The 19554-nt window shown below is 48.3% G+C and overlaps 2 protein-coding genes across 2 annotated transcripts; one reads left to right on the plus strand and one right to left on the minus strand.

Moving 5' to 3' along the window:
* Positions 1–12938: 12938 nt before the first annotated feature.
* On the minus strand, positions 12939–14111 carry LOC125507242 (uncharacterized). The gene is made up of 3 exons (XM_048671888.2): positions 13929–14111; positions 13500–13803; positions 12939–13402 (listed from the first exon to the last, which is right to left on the minus strand). Exons 1-3 carry the CDS (start codon positions 14088–14090, stop codon positions 12948–12950), a joined length of 921 nt encoding a protein of 306 aa, XP_048527845.1. The 5' UTR covers positions 14091–14111; the 3' UTR covers positions 12939–12947.
* A 300-nt stretch (positions 14112–14411) lies between these two features.
* On the plus strand, positions 14412–16785 carry LOC125510139 (uncharacterized). Its single transcript, XM_048675229.2, has 2 exons — positions 14412–14664; positions 15886–16785. The coding sequence occupies exons 1-2, from the start codon at positions 14443–14445 to the stop codon at positions 16285–16287; spliced, it is 624 nt and encodes a 207-aa protein (XP_048531186.1). The 5' UTR covers positions 14412–14442; the 3' UTR covers positions 16288–16785.
* The last annotated feature ends 2769 nt before the right edge of the window (positions 16786–19554 follow it).

Consider the following 19554-nt stretch of genomic DNA (forward strand, 5'->3'; position numbering starts at 1 on the left):
TACTCAAAATCTAGCATCACAAAGCACACACAAACACCCCCCCCCCCCCTCTCCAAAGAAGTAGAATTTTTTTTAGAGCAAAAGGGCACGCAGCCCCGATTCCATTGCAAGCAACGAAACCAGTGTGACAAGCATTCACCAATACAGCCCGCGGAGCACAACAATACAGCTGTCTCAGCACAAGATAGAAGCTACCTGGGACTAAACTGCACCAGGCTAAACAGCTAACATCAAGCTCAAGTCTACTGAATAGAAAGTAAAATATAAAAGGTACACAGGGGGATCTTCATCTAGTCTACTCTTCAAACAGACAGAAAGAGAGTAACACCAGCATTTTTCAATCCTCTTTCTTCTTTTTTACTCATCAGTCCCGCCCCCCTGTGCAGCTTGAAAGGATCAACCGGGGTCTGGCCACATCAGCATAGGAGGATCTCTGGCCAGCTTCTCGAGTTTTTTCACCATAGCAGAGACCTGTGTTCTTGCATCGCTTGAGAACAGGACCTCCCACGCTGCTAGCTCCAAGGCCACCTGTCTCCAGATTTTCTGCATACCACACCATATAGATCGATTGAAACACAGGTCATTCCTGATCTTCCAGAGAGCCCACATCACAGTTGCATGTAAAGCATTCACCACTGCGTGTTTCTTATTGGACACCCACCAGGTCGCAAGATTCTCAATATTAGAGATCTTGCCAACTCCTGATATGTCCGCAATAGCTCTCCAGAGTTCAATCGACACTACACAATCAAAAAATAGATGGTGGCAAGATTCTACTTCAGAGCAAAACACGCAGGTCATGTCTGGGACATGCTGCCTCTTATCAAGATTGTCCCTGGTTAAGATCTTATTATTATAGACTAACCAAAGAAAAATTTGTACTCTAGGGACAATCTTCAGCTTCCACACATGCTGTGTATGGACAGGGAATATACCTCTAAAGTTTACAATGTTGTAAAAGGATTTAACCAAGTATTGCCCATTTGCACTATACTTCCAAACTGGAGTATCCTCACAATCTTTAAAAGTAATAGTACCAGCAATGGAGACAAGGTCCATCCAGTCAGAGATTTGATCACCCCTCAGACACCTCCTAAAATTGATCTTAAGATCAATTCCATCCCAGATTTTATAAATAGAAATGTTGTGCTCATTAGCCAAAGAATATAAATCCCAGAATTGAGTGGATAGTGGTGCATTCCCAAACCACTGATCCTCCCAAAAACGAATCTTCTTGCGAAGTAGAAATTATATGTAGGTCTTTGAGGATATCGGACGGTCTTCCACCTCCACTGATGGCGCGTTGACAGTGCCACTCCACTATTGAAGCAAACCTAGATTTGTTGCCTGTGGCTGGGAAGTCATCGAGGCTATGGTTCAGCCGGACTAGCGCGAGGAGAAGTCAACCCGAAGTGGTGCAGTCATCGTTGAAGCAGGGTACAAGCCTGAGAACAAAAACCCTAGACTTTGTCGGCGTCATCTTGTTGGTAGCATCAAGGTAAACCAAATCCTCTAAGACAGCCCTCACAGCCTCAACCTCACCACTCAGGCCTAATTTGGTTTCAAGAGTGGGCCTAATTTGGTTTCAAGGGTGAGGTAACCCAGGGCTCTAATCCCCCACGAAGGGATTTCCATGGACGTAGGGGATCCTGTCCTCCCAGCACAGGGATACCAGCACGTTGGTTTGGACAAAATAGGGGAGAGGGGAGAAGATCAGATCACGTCCCGAAAAAAATGCTAGAAACCTTCATGCTGAGGAAAGTTGGTTGGATGACAAAGCACGGAGGCTGGAGAAGGCGGAGGCCATCAGCTCAGTCGCAAGGAGAGTCACAGGCGAACGAGGCGAGGATTTTCTCCCTGACCTGTCGACACCGGGATATCTGACCCGGGGACAGGCCGTGGAAAGGCCAAGGATCTTCTCCCCTCACATCCTACCAAATGGGTTTGTTTACTTCCCCAGGTGCAACTTAGCCCGTGGTTTGCCCAACCGGGGAAAAGGCTGGAATCGCCTCAGGATCCCTTCGAACCAATCAGGGTGCCAGACCAGGGAGATTTAATTCCGACAGCCGATGCCATCACCATCCAAACACCGCCGGGTGAGACACAAACCTAGCCTAGACTATTGGACACACGCAAAACAAGGTCCCGTCGTTTCCACCACCCCTCCCCCTGCGAGTATCCGACAAAGGTGAGGAAACCCTGGTAACACTGTGTTGGTCGAGGCGTCCTTCTCTGTCTCCCCTCTCTAAGAGCATATCCAGCCGTTGCGCCCCCAAGACACGCCGAAAATCGCCGCTTGGGGGCGAGCCGGCATTTTTTTCGGCATGGGGGCGAGCACGTCCCCAGCCATCGCCCCTAGGTCGGGCCTCAGACGTCCCCACAGTTCGGCCAAATTTCAACAAACACGGCCAAATTTCAACAAACACGACATATTTCGACGAAATTTAGACGTTTTTTACATGAATAAAATGAACGGAAAAAAACCATAAACTACGGGCCGAAGTAGGCGCTGAGCAGGGCGTAGTCGTCGTCGGCGTCGTCCTCCTGCTTCTCCTCCTTGACACGGCCGGCGCCGCTGCTCGACCCCTCGCCCCGGCGCGCTGCTTCACGGCGGCGGTGTTCGGCGATCTCCTCCAGAGCGCGGCGCTGGCGGTCCAGCTCCATGCGCGCGTAGTCCTCGCGCGCCCACTTCAAGGCGGCCTCTTCTTCGTCGGCCTCCTCGGCGAGAGCAGGCTCCGGCTTCAAGGCGGTGAGCCCCGGCTCCGGCTTCACCGTCGCCAGCCCTGGCTCCCTCTTCGGCTTGACCAGGCGAGGAGGGCCCGAGGAGGAGGAGCCACGGCCGCCGTCGTTGATGACGAGGCCAGCGTCGCGGGTGCGCCTACTGAGCGGCGTCTCGGACGGCTCTGAAGGAAATATGCCCTAGAGGCAATAATAAAGTTATTATTTATTTCCTTATAATCATGATAAATGTTTATTATTCATGCTAGAATTATATTAACCGGAAACGTAATACATGTGTGAATACATAGACAAACAAAGTGTCACTAGTATGCCTCTACTTGACTAGCTCGTTAATCAAAGATGGTTATGTTTCCTGACCATGAACAATGAGTTGTTATTTGATTAACGAGGTCACATCATTAGTTGAATGATCTGATTGACATGACCCATTCCATTAGCTTAGCACCCGATCGTTTAGTATGTTGCTATTGCTTTCTTCATGACTTATACATGTTCCTATGACTATGAGATTATGCAACTCCCGTTTACCGGAGGAACACTTTGGGTGCTACCAAACGTCACAACGTAACTGGGTGATTATAAAGGAGCATTACAGGTGTCTCCAAAGGTAGATGTTGGGTTGGCGTATTTCGAGATTAGGATTTGTCACTCCGATTGTCGGAGAGGTATCTCTGGGCCCTCTCGGTAATACACATCACATAAGCCTTGCAAGCATTACAACTAATATGTTAGTTGTGAGATGATGTATTACGGAACGAGTAAAGAGACTTGCCGGTAACGAGATTGAACTAGGTATTGGATACCGACGATCGAATCTCGGGCAAGTAACATACCGATGACAAAGGGAACAACGTATGTTGTTATGCGGTCTGACCGATAAAGATCTTCGTAGAATATGTAGGAGCCAATATGGGCATCCAGGTCCCGCTATTGGTTATTGACTGGAGACGTGTCTCGGTCATGTCTACATTGTTCTCGAACCCGTAGGGTCCGCACGCTTAAGGTTACGATGACAGTTACATTATGAGTTTATGCATTTTGATGTACCGAAGGTTGTTCAGAATCCCGGATGTGATCACGGACATGAAGAGGAGTCTCGAAATGGTCGAGACGTAAAGATTGATATATTGGAAGCCTATGTTTGGACATCGGAAGTGTTTCGGGTGAAATCGGGATTTTACCGGGTTACCGGGAGGTTACCAGAACCCCCCGGGAGCCATATGGGCCTTCATGGGCCTTAGTGGAAAGGAGAAAGGGGCAGCCCAAGGGGGCTGCGCACCTCCCCCCTCACCTAGTCCTATTAGGACTAGGAGAGGTGGCCGGCCACCCTTCTCCCCCTTTCCCCCTTGGGAATCCTAGTTGGAATAGGATTGGGGGGGGGGAGTCCTACTCCTTTCCTACTCCCGGAAGGAGTAGGACTCCTCCTGCGCCCTCTCCTTGGCCGGCGCCCCCCTCCCCCCTTGGCTCCTTTATATACTGAGGTAGAGGCACCCTAGAACACACAAGTTGATCCACGTGATCTATTCCTTAGCCATGTGCGGTGCCCCCTGCCACCATATACCTCGATAATACTGTAGCGGAGTTTAGGCGAAGCCCTGCTGCTGTAGTACATCAAGATCGTCACCACGCCATCGTGCTGACGGAACTCTTCCCCGACACTTTGCTGGATCGGAGTCCGGGGATCGTCATCGAGCTGAACGTGTGCTCGAACTCGGAGGTGCCGTAGTTTCGGTACTTGATCGGTTGGATCGTGAAGACGTACGACTACTTCCTCTACGTCGTGTCATCGCTTCCGCAGTCGGTCTGCGTTGGGTACGTAGACAACTCTCTCCCCCTCGTTGCTATGCATCACATGATCTTGCGTGTGCGTAGGAAATTTTTTGAAATTACTACGAAACCCAACAGTGGCATCCGAGCCTAGGTTATTTATGTTGATGTTATATGCACGAGTAGAACACAAGTGAGTTGTGGATGATACAAGTCATACTGCCTACCAGCATGTCATACTTTGGTTCGGCGGTATTGTTGGACGAGACGACCCGGACCAACCTTACGCGTACGCTTACGCGAGACCGGTTCCCTCGACGTGCTTTGCACATAGATGGCTTGCGGGCGACTGTCTCTCCAACTTTAGTTGAACCAAGTATGGCTACGCCCGGTCCTTGGGAAGGTTAAACCGGAGTCTATTTGACAAGCTATCGTTGTGGTTTTTGATGCGTAGGTGAGATTGGTTCTTACTTAAGCCCGTAGCAGCCACGTAAAACATGCAACAACAAAGTAGAGGACGTCTAACTTGTTTTTGCAGGGCATGTTGTGATGTGATATGGTCAAGGCATGATGCTGAATTCTATTGTATGAGATGATCATGTTTTGTAACCGAGTTATCGTCAACTGGCAGGAGCCATATGGTTGTCGCTTTATTGTATGCAATGCAATCGCGATGTAATGCTTTACTTTATTACTAAACGGTAGTGATAGTCGTGGAAGCATAAGATTGGCGAGACGACAACGATGCTACGATGGAGATCAAGGTGTCGCGCCGGTGACGATGGTGATCATGACGGTGCTTCGGAGATGGAGATCACAAGCACAAGATGATGATGGCCATATCATATCACTTATATTGATTGCATGTGATGTTTATCTTTTTATGCATCTTATCTTGTTTTGATTGACGGTAGCATTATAAGATGATCTCTCACTAAATTATCAAGAAGTGTTCTCCCTGAGTATGCACCGTTGCCAAAGTTCGTCGTGCCCAGACACCACGTGATGATCGGGTGTGATAAGCTCAACGTCCATCTACAACGGGTGCAAGCCAGTTTTGCACACGCAGAATACTCAGGTTAAACTTGACGAGCCTAGCATATGCAGATATGGCCTCGGAACACGGAGACCGAAAGGTCGAGCGTGAATCATATAGTAGATATGATCAACATAAACGATGTTCACCATTGAAAACTACTCCATCTCACGTGATGATCGGTTATGGTTTAGTTGATTTGGATCACGTAATCACTTAGAAGATTAGAGGGATGTCTATCTAAGTGGGAGTTCTTAAGTAATATGATTAATTAAACTTAAATTTATCATGAACTTAGTACCTGATAGTATCTTGCTTGTTTATGTTGATTGTAGATAGATGGCTCGTGCTGTTGTTCCGTTGAATTTTAATGCGTTCCTTGAGAAAGCAAAGTTGAAAGATGATGGTAGCAATTACACGGACTGGGTCCGTAACTTGAGGATTATCCTCATTGCTGCACAGAAGAATTACGTCCTGGAAGCACCGCTGGGTGCCAGGCCTGCTGCTGGAGCAACACCAGATGTTATGAACGTCTGGCAGAGCAAAGCTGATGACTACTCGATAGTTCAGTGTGCCATGCTTTACGGCTTAGAATCGGGACTTCAACGACGTTTTGAACGTCATGGAGCATATGAGATGTTCCAGGAGTTGAAGTTAATATTTCAAGCAAATGCCCGTATTGAGAGATATGAAGTCTCCAATAAGTTCTATAGCTGCAAGATGAAGGAGAACAGTTCTGTCAGTGAGCATATACTCAAAATGTCTGGGTATAATAATCACTTGATTCAATTGGGAGTTAATCTTCCGGATGATTGCGTCATTGACAGAATTCTCCAATCACTGCCACCAAGCTACAAGAGCTTCGTGATGAACTATAATATGCAAGGGATGAACAAGACTATTCCCGAGCTCTTCACAATGCTGAAAGCTGCGGAGGTAGAAATCAAAAAGGAGCATCAAGTGTTGATGGTTAACAAAACCACTAGTTTCAAAAAAAAGGGCAAAGGGAATAAGAAGGGGAACTTCAAGAAGAACGGCAAGCAAGTTGTTGCTCAGGAGAAGAAACCCAAGTCTGGACCTAAGCCTGAAACTGAGTGCTTCTACTGCAAGCAGACTGGTCACTGGAAGCGGAACTGCCCCAAGTATTTGGTGGATAAGAAGGATGGAAAGTTGAACAAAGGTATATGTGATATACATGTTATTGATGTGTACCTTACTAGAGCTCGCAGTAGCACCTGGGTATTTGATACTGGTTCTATTGCTAATATTTGCAACTCGAAACAAGGACTACGGAATAAGCGGGCACTGGCAAAGGACGAGGTGACGATGCGCGTGGGAAACGGTTTCAAAGTCGATGTGATCGCGGTCGGCACGCTACCTCTACATCTACCTTCGGGATTAATATTAGACCTAAATAATTGTTATTTGGTGCCAGCGTTGAGCATGAACATTATATCTGAATCTTGTTTAATGCGAGACGGTTATTCATTTATATCAGAGAATAATGGTTGTTCTATTTATATGAGTAATATCTTTTATGGTCATGCACCCTTGAAGAGTGGTCTATTCTTATTGAATCTTGATAGTAGTAATACACATATTCATAATGTTGAAGCCAAAAGATGCAGAGTTGATAATGAAAGTGCAACTTATTTGTGGCACTGTCGTTTAGGTCATATCGGTATAAAGCGCATGAAGAAACTCCATACTGATGGACTTTTGGAACCACTTGATTATGAATCACTTGGTACTTGCGAACCGTGCCTCATGGGAAAGATGACTAAAACACCGTTCTCCGGTACTATGGAGAGAGCAACAGATTTGTTGGAAATCATACATACCAATGTATGTGGTCCGATGAATATTGAGGCTCGTGGCAGATATCATTATTTTCTCACCTTCACAGATGATTTAAGCAGATATGGGTATATCTACTTAATGAAACATAAGTCTGAAACATTTGAAAAGTTCAAAGAATTTCAGAGTGAAGTTGAAAATCATCGTAACAAGAAAATAAAGTTTCTACGATCTGATCGTGGAGGAGAATATTTGAGTTACGAGTTTGGTGTACATTTGAAAAACTGTGGAATAGTTTCGCAACTCACGCCACCCGGAACACCACAGCGTAATGGTGTGTTCGAACTCGTAATCGTACTTTACTGGATATGGTGCGATCTATGATGTCTCTTACTGATTTACCGCTATCGTTTTGGGGTTATGCTTTAGAGACGGCCGCATTCACGTTAAATAGGGCACCATCAAAATCCATTGAGACGACGCCTTATGAACTGTGGTTTGGCAAGAAATCAAAGTTGTCGTTTCTTAAAGTTTGGGGCTGCGATGCTTATGTGAAAAAGCTTCAACCTGATAAGCTCGAACCCAAATCGGAGAAATGTGTCTTCATAGGATACCCAAAGGAGACTGTTGGGTACACCTTCTATCACAGATCCGAAGGCAAGACATTCGTTGCTAAGAATGGATCCTTTCTAGAGAAGGAGTTTCTCTCGAAAGAAGTGAGTGGGAGGAAAGTAGAACTTGATGAGGTAACTGTACCTGCTCCCTTACTGGAAAGTAGTACATCACAGAAAACTGTTTCAGTGACACCTACACCAGTTAGTGAGGAAGCCAATGATAATGATCATGAAACTTCAGATCAAGATACTACTGAACCTCGTAGATCAACCAGAGTAAGATCCGCACCAGAGTGGTACGGTAATCCTATTCTGCAAGTCATGCTACTAGATCATGATGAACCTACGAATTATGAAGAAGCGATGGTGAGCCCAGATTCCGCAAAGTGGCTTGAAGCCATGAAATCTGAGATGGGATCCATGTATGAAAACAAAGTATGGACTTTGGTTGACTTGCCCGATGATCGGCAAGCAATTGAGAATAAATGGATCTTTAAGAAGAAGACAGACGCTGATGGTAATGTTACTGTCTACAAAGCTCGACTTGTCGCAAAAGGTTTTCGGCAAGTTCAAGGGATTGACTACGATGAGACCTTCTCACCCGTAGCGATGCTTAAGTCCGTCCGAATCATGTTAGCGATTGCCGCATTTTATGATTATGAAATTTGGCAGATGGATGTCAAAACTGCATTCCTGAATGGATTTCTGGAAGAAGAGTTGTATATGATGCAACCGGAAGGTTTTGTCGATCCAAAGGGAGCTAACAAAGTGTGCAAGCTCCAGCGATCCATTTATGGACTGGTGCAAGCCTCTCGGAGTTGGAATAAACGTTTTGATAGTGTGATCAAAGCATTTGGTTTTATACAGACTTTCGGAGAAGCCTGTATTTACAAGAAAGTGAGTGGGAGCTCTGTAGCATTTCTGATATTATATGTGGATGACATATTGCTAATTGGAAATGATATAGAATTTCTGGATAGCATAAAGGGATACTTGAATAAAAAAATTTCAATGAAAGACCTCGGTGAAGCTGCTTACATATTAGGTATTAAGATCTATAGAGATAGATCAAGACGCTTAATTGGACTTTCACAAAGCACATACCTTGACAAAATTTTGAAGAAGTTCAAAATGGATCAAGCAAAGAAAGGGTTCTTGCCTGTGTTACAAGGTGTGAAGTTGAGTAAGACTCAATGCCCGACCACTGCAGAAGGTAGAGAGAATATGAAAGATGTTCCCTATGCATCAGCCATAGGATCTATCATGTACGCAATGCTGTGTACCAGACCTGATGTGTGCCTTGCTATAAGTTTAGCAGGGAGGTACCAAAGTAATTCAGGAGTGGATCACTGGACATCGGTCAAGAACATCCTGAAATACCTGAAAAGGACTAAGGATATGTTTCTCGTATATGGAGGTGACAAAGAGCTCACCGTAAAAGGTTACATTGATGCAAGCTTTGACACTGATCCGGACGATTCTAAATCGCAAACCGGATACGTGTTTACATTAAACGGTGGAGCTGTCAGTTGGTGCAGTTCTAAACAAAGCGTCGTAGCGGGATCTACATGTGAAGCGGAGTACATAGCTGCTTCGGAAGCAGCGAACGAAGGAGTCTGGATGAAGGAGTTCATATCCGATCTAGGTGTCATACCTAATGCATCGGGTCCAATGAAAATCTTTTGTGACAATACTGGTGCAATTGCCTTGGCAAAGGAATCCAGATTTCACCAAAGGACCAAACACATCAAGAGACGCTTCAACTCCATCCGGGATCTAGTCCTGGTGAGAGACATAGAGATTTGCAAGATACATACGGATCTGAATGTTGCAGACCCATTGACTAAGCCTCTTCCACGAGCAAAACATGATCAGCACCAAGCCTCAATGGGTGTTAGAATCATTACAATGTAATCTAGATTATTGACTCTAGTGCAAGTGGGAGACTGAAGGAAATATGCCCTAGAGGCAATAATAAAGTTATTATTTATTTCCTTATAATCATGATAAATGTTTATTATTCATGCTAGAATTATATTAACCGGAAACGTAATACATGTGTGAATACATAGACAAACAAAGTGTCACTAGTATGCCTCTACTTGACTAGCTCGTTAATCAAAGATGGTTATGTTTCCTGACCATGAACAATGAGTTGTTATTTGATTAACGAGGTCACATCATTAGTTGAATGATCTGATTGACATGACCCATTCCATTAGCTTAGCACCCGATCGTTTAGTATGTTGCTATTGCTTTCTTCATGACTTATACATGTTCCTATGACTATGAGATTATGCAACTCCCGTTTACCGGAGGAACACTTTGGGTGCTACCAAACGTCACAACGTAACTGGGTGATTATAAAGGAGCATTACAGGTGTCTCCAAAGGTAGATGTTGGGTTGGCGTATTTCGAGATTAGGATTTGTCACTCCGATTGTCGGAGAGGTATCTCTGGGCCCTCTCGGTAATACACATCACATAAGCCTTGCAAGCATTACAACTAATATGTTAGTTGTGAGATGATGTATTACGGAACGAGTAAAGAGACTTGCCGGTAACGAGATTGAACTAGGTATTGGATACCGACGATCGAATCTCGGGCAAGTAACATACCGATGACAAAGGGAACAACGTATGTTGTTATGCGGTCTGACCGATAAAGATCTTCGTAGAATATGTAGGAGCCAATATGGGCATCCAGGTCCCGCTATTGGTTATTGACCGGAGACGTGTCTCGGTCATGTCTACATTGTTCTCGAACCCGTAGGGTCCGCACGCTTAAGGTTACGATGACAGTTACATTATGAGTTTATGCATTTTGATGTATCGAAGGTTGTTCGGAGTCCCAGATGTGATCACGGACATGACGAGGAGTCTCGAAATGTTCGAGACATAAATATTGATATATTGGAAGCCTATGTTTGGACATCGGAAGTGTTCCGGGTGAAATCGGGATTTTACCGTGTTACCGGGAGGTTACCGGAACCCCCCGGGAGCCATATGGGCCATCATGGGCCTTAGTGGAAAGGAGAAAGGGGCAGCCCAAGGGGGCTGCGCACCTCCCCCCTCCCCTAGTCCTATTAGGACTAGGAGAGGTGGCCGGCCACCCTTCTCCCCCTTTCCCCCTTGGGAATCCTAGTTGGAATAGGATTGGGGGCGAGTCCTACTCCCGGAAGGAGTACGACTCCTCCTGCGCCCTCTCCTTGGCCGGCGCCCCCCTCCCCCCTTGGCTCCTTTATATACTGAGGTAGAGGCACCCTAGAATACACAAGTTGATCCACGTGATCTATTCCTTAGCCGTGTGCGGTGCCCCCTGCCACCATATACCTCGATAATACTGTAGCGGAGTTTAGGCGAAGCCCTGCTGCTGTAGTACATCAAGATCGTCACCACGCCGTCGTGCTGACGGAACTCTTCCCCGACACTTTGCTGGATCGGAGTCCGGGGATCGTCATCGAGCTGAACGTGTGCTCGAACTCGGAGGTGCCGTAGTTTCGGTACTTGATCGGTTGGATCGTGAAGACGTACGACTACTTCCTCTACGTCGTGTCATCGCTTCCGCAGTCGGTCTGCGTTGGGTACGTAGACAACTCTCTCCCCCTCGTTGCTATGCATCACATGATCTTGCGTGTGCGTAGGAAAAATTTTGAAATTACTACGAAACCCGACAGGCTCTGGCTTGACGCTGACCAACGTCGGCGCGCCGGAGGAGTGAGAGGAGGATCGGGAGGAGGAGGAGGAGGAAGAGGAGGATGATCATCCCATCATCCTCCTCAGCAGCCACGCGCCGCCGCCCCGAGCGGTCGGGTACTCGAACGGCGGGTCGTTGCCGCCCTCGAGGTGCGCGAGGACGCCGCTGAGCGTGCGGCCTGGGACGCCCCACCACAGGCGGCGGCCCTCGCTGTTGTTGCGGCCGCGCGGCGTCGGCGCGTTGTTGGTGGAGGCGAGCCGCTCCTCCTGTCGGCGTCTGAAGTACGCGGCCCACGCCTCGTAGTTGTCGGTGGCGTACTCCGGGAGCGCCCGCTCCTCGGCCGTCAGGGACGCCCGCGCACGCTCGATCTCGGCGTGGAAATAGGCGGGCGTCTCGGGGACGGGCAGAGGAGGGACAGGGACCCCGCCGGCTCTGAGCCTCCACCGCGACGGAGCGCGTACGTCGGGCGGCGCGGGGTAGTTGGCCTCGTGGAGGAGGTAGGCCTCCCACTCATGCAGCGAGCGGCGGCCGAAACCGTTGGCCGCCGCCGCGTCGCCGGGGTACCTCGCGCTCATGGTTGCCAGGGGAGAGAGAGGGGCTCGAACGGCGGAGAGAGAGAGAGAGGGGGGAGGAAGTGCGGCGGCGAGGAGGAGGAGATGGGTGCTTCACCGGCGCGACCAAGTTCGCCTTTTATAGCGGCTCGGGGGCGGCCGCGTGCGAACGCGTGGCGTCGCCGCACTTCGCCGCCCGTGAATCAATGGCAGGCTGACCGGCAGCAGCCTTGGCATTGATTCCCCGCGGGAAAACCGAGACGATGAGGACGACTAGCCTTCGTCTCGTTGACGCGCCGGTCCCGCCATTCTTTCGCGCCAAAACGTTCGCGCCGGCGCCCTCGGGCGCCGCGCCGGGTTCGGGTTGGGTGCGCCGGCACCAATTTCGGCCCAATCCGACAAAAAACAGGCTCGTGGGGGCGCGACTCGATTGATTTTTCGACACCGGCGCTAAAAAACGGCCTTGGGGGACCTGTTGGGGGCGCGGCTGGAGATGCTCTAACCTATATTTGCTTTCACCCAACTAAATCAGATTTGATCGGTAGAGCGATAGATAGGTTGGATATTGACAACGCGTGAAAAGAGGGGGTTTAGGAAAAACTGGATGAAAAATCATGAATCAAATCAAAAAGATTAAAAGACAAATATCTGCCAAATATGTCCTAATCAGTATATTTGTTTCTTCCGTTGTGGTGCACGAGCCTTTTCTACCTCGTATAAACCAAAAATGGCGTTCAATTGCAATCACATGGAGAGGTGGAGGAGCACATCGCTGACGGCGGCCGGCTGTAGCACGCCGAGGTCTGTGATCAGAAGCTCCAGGTACTTCGACTGGGTGTAGTCCCTGGCCGGCGCCTCGACGTCCACGCCGGCCGGCACAGGCACGTCGCCGAAGTCCACGTCTCGGCCACCGCCCTGCTCGATGTCTTTCTGTCCCAGCGGATACAGCCTCGCGAACTTGTAGCTCTCTGCTGCCACATAGACAGGCTTGCCCATGGCGCGAGCCACCAGGGCGACCTGGTACGTGCCAACGCCGCCGACCACGCCGCCCGTCTCGGCGACTAAGTCGGCGCCTACCAGCACCACGTCGACCTGGCCCATCGAGTAGGCCACCGCCGAGTCGAGCAGGACCCTCGCCGGCACCCCGGCCGCCGCGAGTTCCCCGGCCAGCCTCAGCCCCGCGCCGTCCGGCCTACCCTCTGCATGCAAGACGAAAACAAATTAGGCTCCAAACATTATTGGCAATGTTACGAAGTCTTGGTTATTCCGCGAGTTAATGATGCGTGCGTAGCGTACCGGTGCATAGGACTAGGAGGCGCTTGCCGCGGGTGGCGGCCAGCCGGAGAGCGTCGAGCACGGGCGGCGAGTGGCCGTGCACCAGCACGGTGCAGCCGTCCAGCAAGAAGTCCTGGCAGAGCGTCGCGATGGCCCCGCGCGCGCCTCGGCAGATGTCCCCGAATCTGGTGGCGCGGCCGACCAAACGGCGTTTGAGGGCGGGGAACTGTGCGGGCTGATCATCGGCGACGCCGCCACGACGCACGTACCGGACGAACATGTCGCAGGCCGCCGAGAGCGCGCCGTACGGCTCGCTATCCAGGCGCTGCAAGTTTTCATCCATCAGCGTGTCGTCGATCAGGCATAAAACTCGTCTACATACGGTTGGCGTGTGCAAAAATTGACTAGAAACTGGATCAGAACGTAGAGATCAAGAGCTCAAGAGCTGACCTTGAGTTCCTCCGCGGCCGCCTTGACATCGGCTTGGAGCCCGGCGATGGTCTCGGCCTTGCTGGACCGGACGGCGTCGAGGAGCGCCACGGCCTCGTCGGCCCCCTCTTTCGTCCACCGGTCCAAGCACCCAGCGATTCCTGGCGTCTCCGCCTCGGCCATTGTCGACGCGGCGGAGGTGGAAGCAGTAACGCGATCTTGCAGGGAAGCAGCGGTTATTGTTGCAGCTAAAGGACTCAGGGAGAGGAGCCATGATTGGGGTTGGGCGGACGACGGCGATCGATCCGGCTTACAGCGTCGTGGTTTCCATCGTGAGTTGCGAATCCTATTGCTCCGCTTCCGGAGGGGACACGTTTTATATATATGGACATGTGTGTGTGGGCCATATAAGGCCTGTTTGTTTGGGCCGTGATTCGAATTCCTTAGGCCCGGCCCAGCCCAAAGGAAAGAATCGTGAACTCAACCCTAATAAACGATGTGTGCCACGCAAATCCGCCGCCAGGGAACACAAACAATGGACGTTCCACTGCCGGGCGGCGGCGGCGAGGTTTCGGAGGACTACTCCCCGGCGGCCACCGTGGTGCCCTTCGACCCGCCCCTCCCTCTGCTTCGCGCGCCGGTCCCTTCCTCTTCCTCCTCCGCCTCCACCGAGCCCCCCGTCCTCGCCTTCCGCGACGCCGCGAGCTGGCGCGCCGCCTGGGAGGCCGCCGAGGCCAGCCTCTTCTCCCAGTGCGAGGTAAGCCCCTGCCCAACTGGCAATCTGTGTCTGTCTCGCATGCCTGGATCATCGGAGGCAAAGCGCGCTGTCACATACCTATCTAGGAGACGCCGATTGTGTAGGCTTACTCGACGACGGTTGTTTAGATCTGTTGGGTAGACGCTGATTGCAGATGGCAGCGCAGTTCCTAGCACCGGAAGCATTTGCCCTCTTTTTGTTCTTGCAGCTGGCCGAGCTGCCTTGCGCTAGTCAATGCCAGGCAGCAAGTTTAGCAGCTGCGTACACCAAACAGTGCAGACAAGCCCCTGACTAGTACCCAAGATCACTTACTATTCGGGGTTTTCATGACATGGCATATATTCCGCGTGCGTATTTTACTTCTGCGGTGTTGCTGCTATGCTAATTCCCAGTTGACCGAGATGTTCCTGGGTCTCGGTCGATTTCTCGGCCGACTGAGATGTCTATAGACGACCCTGTTGACCAGTTTTTTTTTTGTTCTTCCGTGTCTGGGAAGACGAGGAATGTTTACTTTTGCAGCTGGCCGAGCTGACTTGCTCTAGTACTGCTAGTCGGTAAATTTATCAGCTGCACACAATGAAGAGACAAAAACCACTTCATGGCTGCTTAGCTTTAGCTGTCTTGCTTGGTGATGTTCTACAGTTGAATGGGCAAATGAAGTGGAAGTGCACCTTTTGCATCATTAGTCTTTTGTGTCGTCGTTTTGTTTTGTGGAGAAAGTGCTAGTAATCAGATTAGGATCTTGCAAGTCTGGATCTATTATACTCCCTCTGTTCCTAAATAAAAGTCTTTTTAGAGATTCCAATGCAGGCTACATACGGAGCAAATTGAGTGAAATCTCTAAAAAGACTTAAATTTAGAAACGGATGGAGTGGATGCCAAGATTAAATTGCATGTGGGTGTATAGTTATATGGTGTATTGTGTGATTAAGCATTTGAAGTGCACCTTAGAGTTCTTACTGTCAGAATTCATTCCTGACATGACAAGAGTAAATTGGATTTAGCTGGAGCAAATCTACCGTGTATGCTGGTTAGTAGTATGCTGTGTGTTTTGTATACAAGTAGAAGCTTTGCTTCCTAAAGATCTCCAGTGGTCTCAGCCAGCCCATTTGGCTTGCTTCATCATTCCTAATTGCATGATGTACTTAACCCCCCTAACTGTGAACAATGGATCTTTTCCTGCAAATGGAATGAACAGCGGATTGGTTCATCATTTTGCAGGCTGGTGCACGCTCCGGCTGTTCAATCGCTGCAACACGAAAATGCAAGCCCCCCTGGTGGAAAGGTTTGTTTGGAGGTGCAACAACCAACTATCAAGAAAGAGAAGAATGCGAAGAACGAGAAATGGCTTCTTGTCTTGAATCAGCAAAGGAGGCTTGCATTAAGTTTTCAAAGCAAAAATGTAATGCACCATTCCAGGATGCAAGGATTGCCTCTGATGGCCTCCTTGAAAATACAGATTTTGTTGTCTGGGATGCTGGGCGTAACAAGACAGCATCAGCATCCTTGTCTGTTGCAGACAGCCGCTACTCATCCAATCCTGGGCTTGGTGGCACAAACTACAAAGGAAGTGACTTGCTAGACAGCTTAGCATCTGAAGGCAATAGCAACTCAGGGCGATGACTTATCAAAGGCACCACTGTGGTCAGCGCTCAGGAGACCGCACATATTATTTGGAGCTGGATTCATCATCAATGAAATAATGGTATGGCATTGTCGAGGCTTGTGTTATGTTATTTGGTTTTCTGTTGCTACAGTTGGCTCCGTGGCAAGAAAAATAGTGAATGGACAACTAATTGATAGAAGAAGACTGCGGCTGCGAGGCTTGAGATTGAATGGCTAGCATTCTGAAGTTTCGCGAGACCAAGAAGATTAAGAATATTTGGATATTGTTTCCTGCTACTGTCTTGGCCGTTTCTGTTGATTTTGATGCTGGGCAAAGGCGACACAAGATGCAAAAGGTGTACATCAAATGCATAAGTGGTGTAATGTGTAGCAGTAGCAGTATCAGTGAATATGTAGTATATGTTGATCATTGGTTGCTGTAAATAAATCATGCCCAGCTGAAGATGAAAACTACACTATCCAAGTGCCCATCTGGTTGTTTTATCTTTCAGAAAAGATGCCCAAATACCTAAGACAACATTATGAAACAACTGTGGCTACACTTGCCACTTGCTAGTCATTCTAAAGATGGTGAATTTCAGAAATTATCCATTTTACACATCATTTAGTGTGAGACAGAATTAGTAGGGCCGCAGTTTTATCTATGTACCAAGAAGTGTTGGCTCTAACCTGAAAGCCTAGTGGGGGTTATCAAGATATTTCCGACACCACAAATATTGAGAAGAACATGCTTCCAATTGCTCGCACGGTCGCAAGAACAGGTTAGCTTGCTAAGGGCGTCGTATCACGTGAATCTGTGCATCCCCTCATCGTCAATCGTTTGATCTAGGTCTTGTTCCTGATGTTTGTTTGCCCGCTTTTTGCACAAACACGCCCGCCTCTAGCCATGTTTGCCCTGTAAATTTTGCAAGAAAACCCCCAGCGAGGGCAGCTCTCCCAGTTCACCGCCCCCAATCGTTTTCCTCCCATCCTGATTCCTAACCTGCATCTCACCGGTGGCAACGGCCGCGGCGGCCAAGACTATGTCCAGCGACTATGGCCTGCCACGAAGACCGGTGATTGTGGGCACCACCTTGGACGCTGCGATGGAGACATGCCGGAGGCGGCCACCACATCCCAGCGACGACAGTCGGAGCGTGCGGTCGGGCGGAGATCCAAGTGGGTGGCCATCGCCTTGAATCGTGGAGTTCTCGCCGGCGGGCGCAGCGTGGTCTTGCCCGACTGCGATGTACGGAGCCCTCCGGACATGCATCTTCTCGCCATGAATTCGAGCCAGACGTGCGCCTCCGCAATAATTCTTTTTGTCCGGCTGCTGTGCTGCCGAACTGTTCGCCAAGTTCTTCAGGCAAAGCCGGCCTAGAGTTCCTTGGACCACAACCCAAGACCAGCACAACCAGATGACTGCTGCGACCATGTAGCTAGTTCTTACTATATTAGATAACTTGCTGTTGGTGATTTCAATAGGATTATAGATATTGTTTGGGTGTGCTAATCGAGCTACAAAATTCAGAAAGAGGTGGATGTAAAATTCAGGAAACAAGAGGATGCCAAGTTGTTGCTGACTGATTTAAAAAAAAAAGAAATGGCTGTTTCACTTCCTTTTCGTGAATGCTATTGTTGACGCGTATTGTCAGTCTCTAATCTGAGTTGTTCCTACACGATTCATTTTGAAAAACAGTCTCATTTGGTACTGTCATTTGTAAGCTGAGCTGTTCCTACATGATTCGTACTGTCAGTTAATGCGTACATGTTTACAAGTATCATTTGGTACCGAAAAACAGTATGGCCGGTACTTCAGCAGTGTAGAGGGAGAAAGGAAATTCAGTTCAGCATTCGCAAACCCACTGGTCGTCTTCTGAGTCGATGAGAATGGTCAATAACCGCAAGAATAGTTTCACAATTTAACCTATTGTTCAGTTCTTGCTTAATAAACAGGGAAAACTACAGAACATTTATGAAGCAGCGGCACCAAGCATTCTGAAGTATATTCAGCACATGTACTTTTCTGTGACAACAATTGATGAATAGAGTTCAGAATCAAGTGTGATATAAATAACTTAAATATTTGGACAAAGCACAAGTTGACATCCATTACATAAATTCAAATATCAATAAACCGAATAAATGAGATTCAAAATTCATCTCCTTCCTCAAAGACTTTTAGCTATGATGCTGCACCATTTGGAAGAATGGGTTGCACATTCATGGCTTCTTTTCCTTGACCTTTTTTGGTTGGACAATTGCGACTGTCATGAAAACCTATTTGGTTGCATGTCTTGCACAAGCGTTCAACCTTGGCCTTGGCTTCTTTGTTCTTCTCCTTTTGTTTTTCCCCATTCATTTCCTTTCCTCTTTTTATTCTTTTAATATCCCTACCAAATGAGCATCATTTGGCGGGTGTATGTCAACTTGAGTAGGAATGTTGCAACCAATAAACGCCTCGTATTCCTCTTGCCTAGTGCGCTTGACTGCATTAGGAACCATTTGGTTCAGAGGCTCCTCAATGCTCAGAACACTTGCTACCAAAAAGTCCATGCCTTCATCTGATTGCTTGGCTCTTTGAATTAGATCTTCCAACTTGTTTCGCACTGTTGAAATCTTCTTCCTCGCGGCTGCATCCAAGGAGTCGGCGGGCTTTTCTTCTAGAAGGTTCCCTTGTTCATCGTAAACACTCTCACTACAAAAAAATGATGTGACCATGTGATTTCGAAAAAATAAGAGTAATAATTATTATAACTTTCATACCTTTTACACCGTTTCTGCCATCTTTCCATAATATAGAAGGTTGGGAGCTCCTGTTGATTTTCAGTTCGCATCACTTGGATAATATGGCGGCATGGGATTTCATGTGACTCAAATAACTTGCACGAACAGTTAGCTATCATGGTTTTCGTGTCACATCGGACCTCCCTTACCCTACTAGCACCCGTTTTGAAGGTCACTATTTTAATTCCCTCATCTTGTGCAATTCCTTGAACACAACAGTGGTCTCTTGCATCAATAACTTGTTCCTGAAATTTCACAAACACCTCATATGTGAATACTTCACTACCTTGTCTCTCCATTGCCCACGGTGTGACTAATTGGGGGGTCCTATGGATGCTTGAATTGTCTGCAATCAACTCCTCTTGACGTTGACATTCTAAAGCCGTCTCGAATCTAAGCCAGAACTCAACAAAAGTAAGCCTGCGATGAATGAATCGGTTAAAAAAAGAATTTGCGCTTTCAGACCTTGAAGTTGTTCGCAGAATGCCTGCCAGTGAT

This window comes from Triticum urartu, chromosome 5A, assembly GCF_056163025.1.
Source record: "Triticum urartu cultivar PI428250 chromosome 5A, HENAU_Tu73, whole genome shotgun sequence".
Taxonomy (NCBI): domain Eukaryota; kingdom Viridiplantae; phylum Streptophyta; class Magnoliopsida; order Poales; family Poaceae; genus Triticum; species Triticum urartu.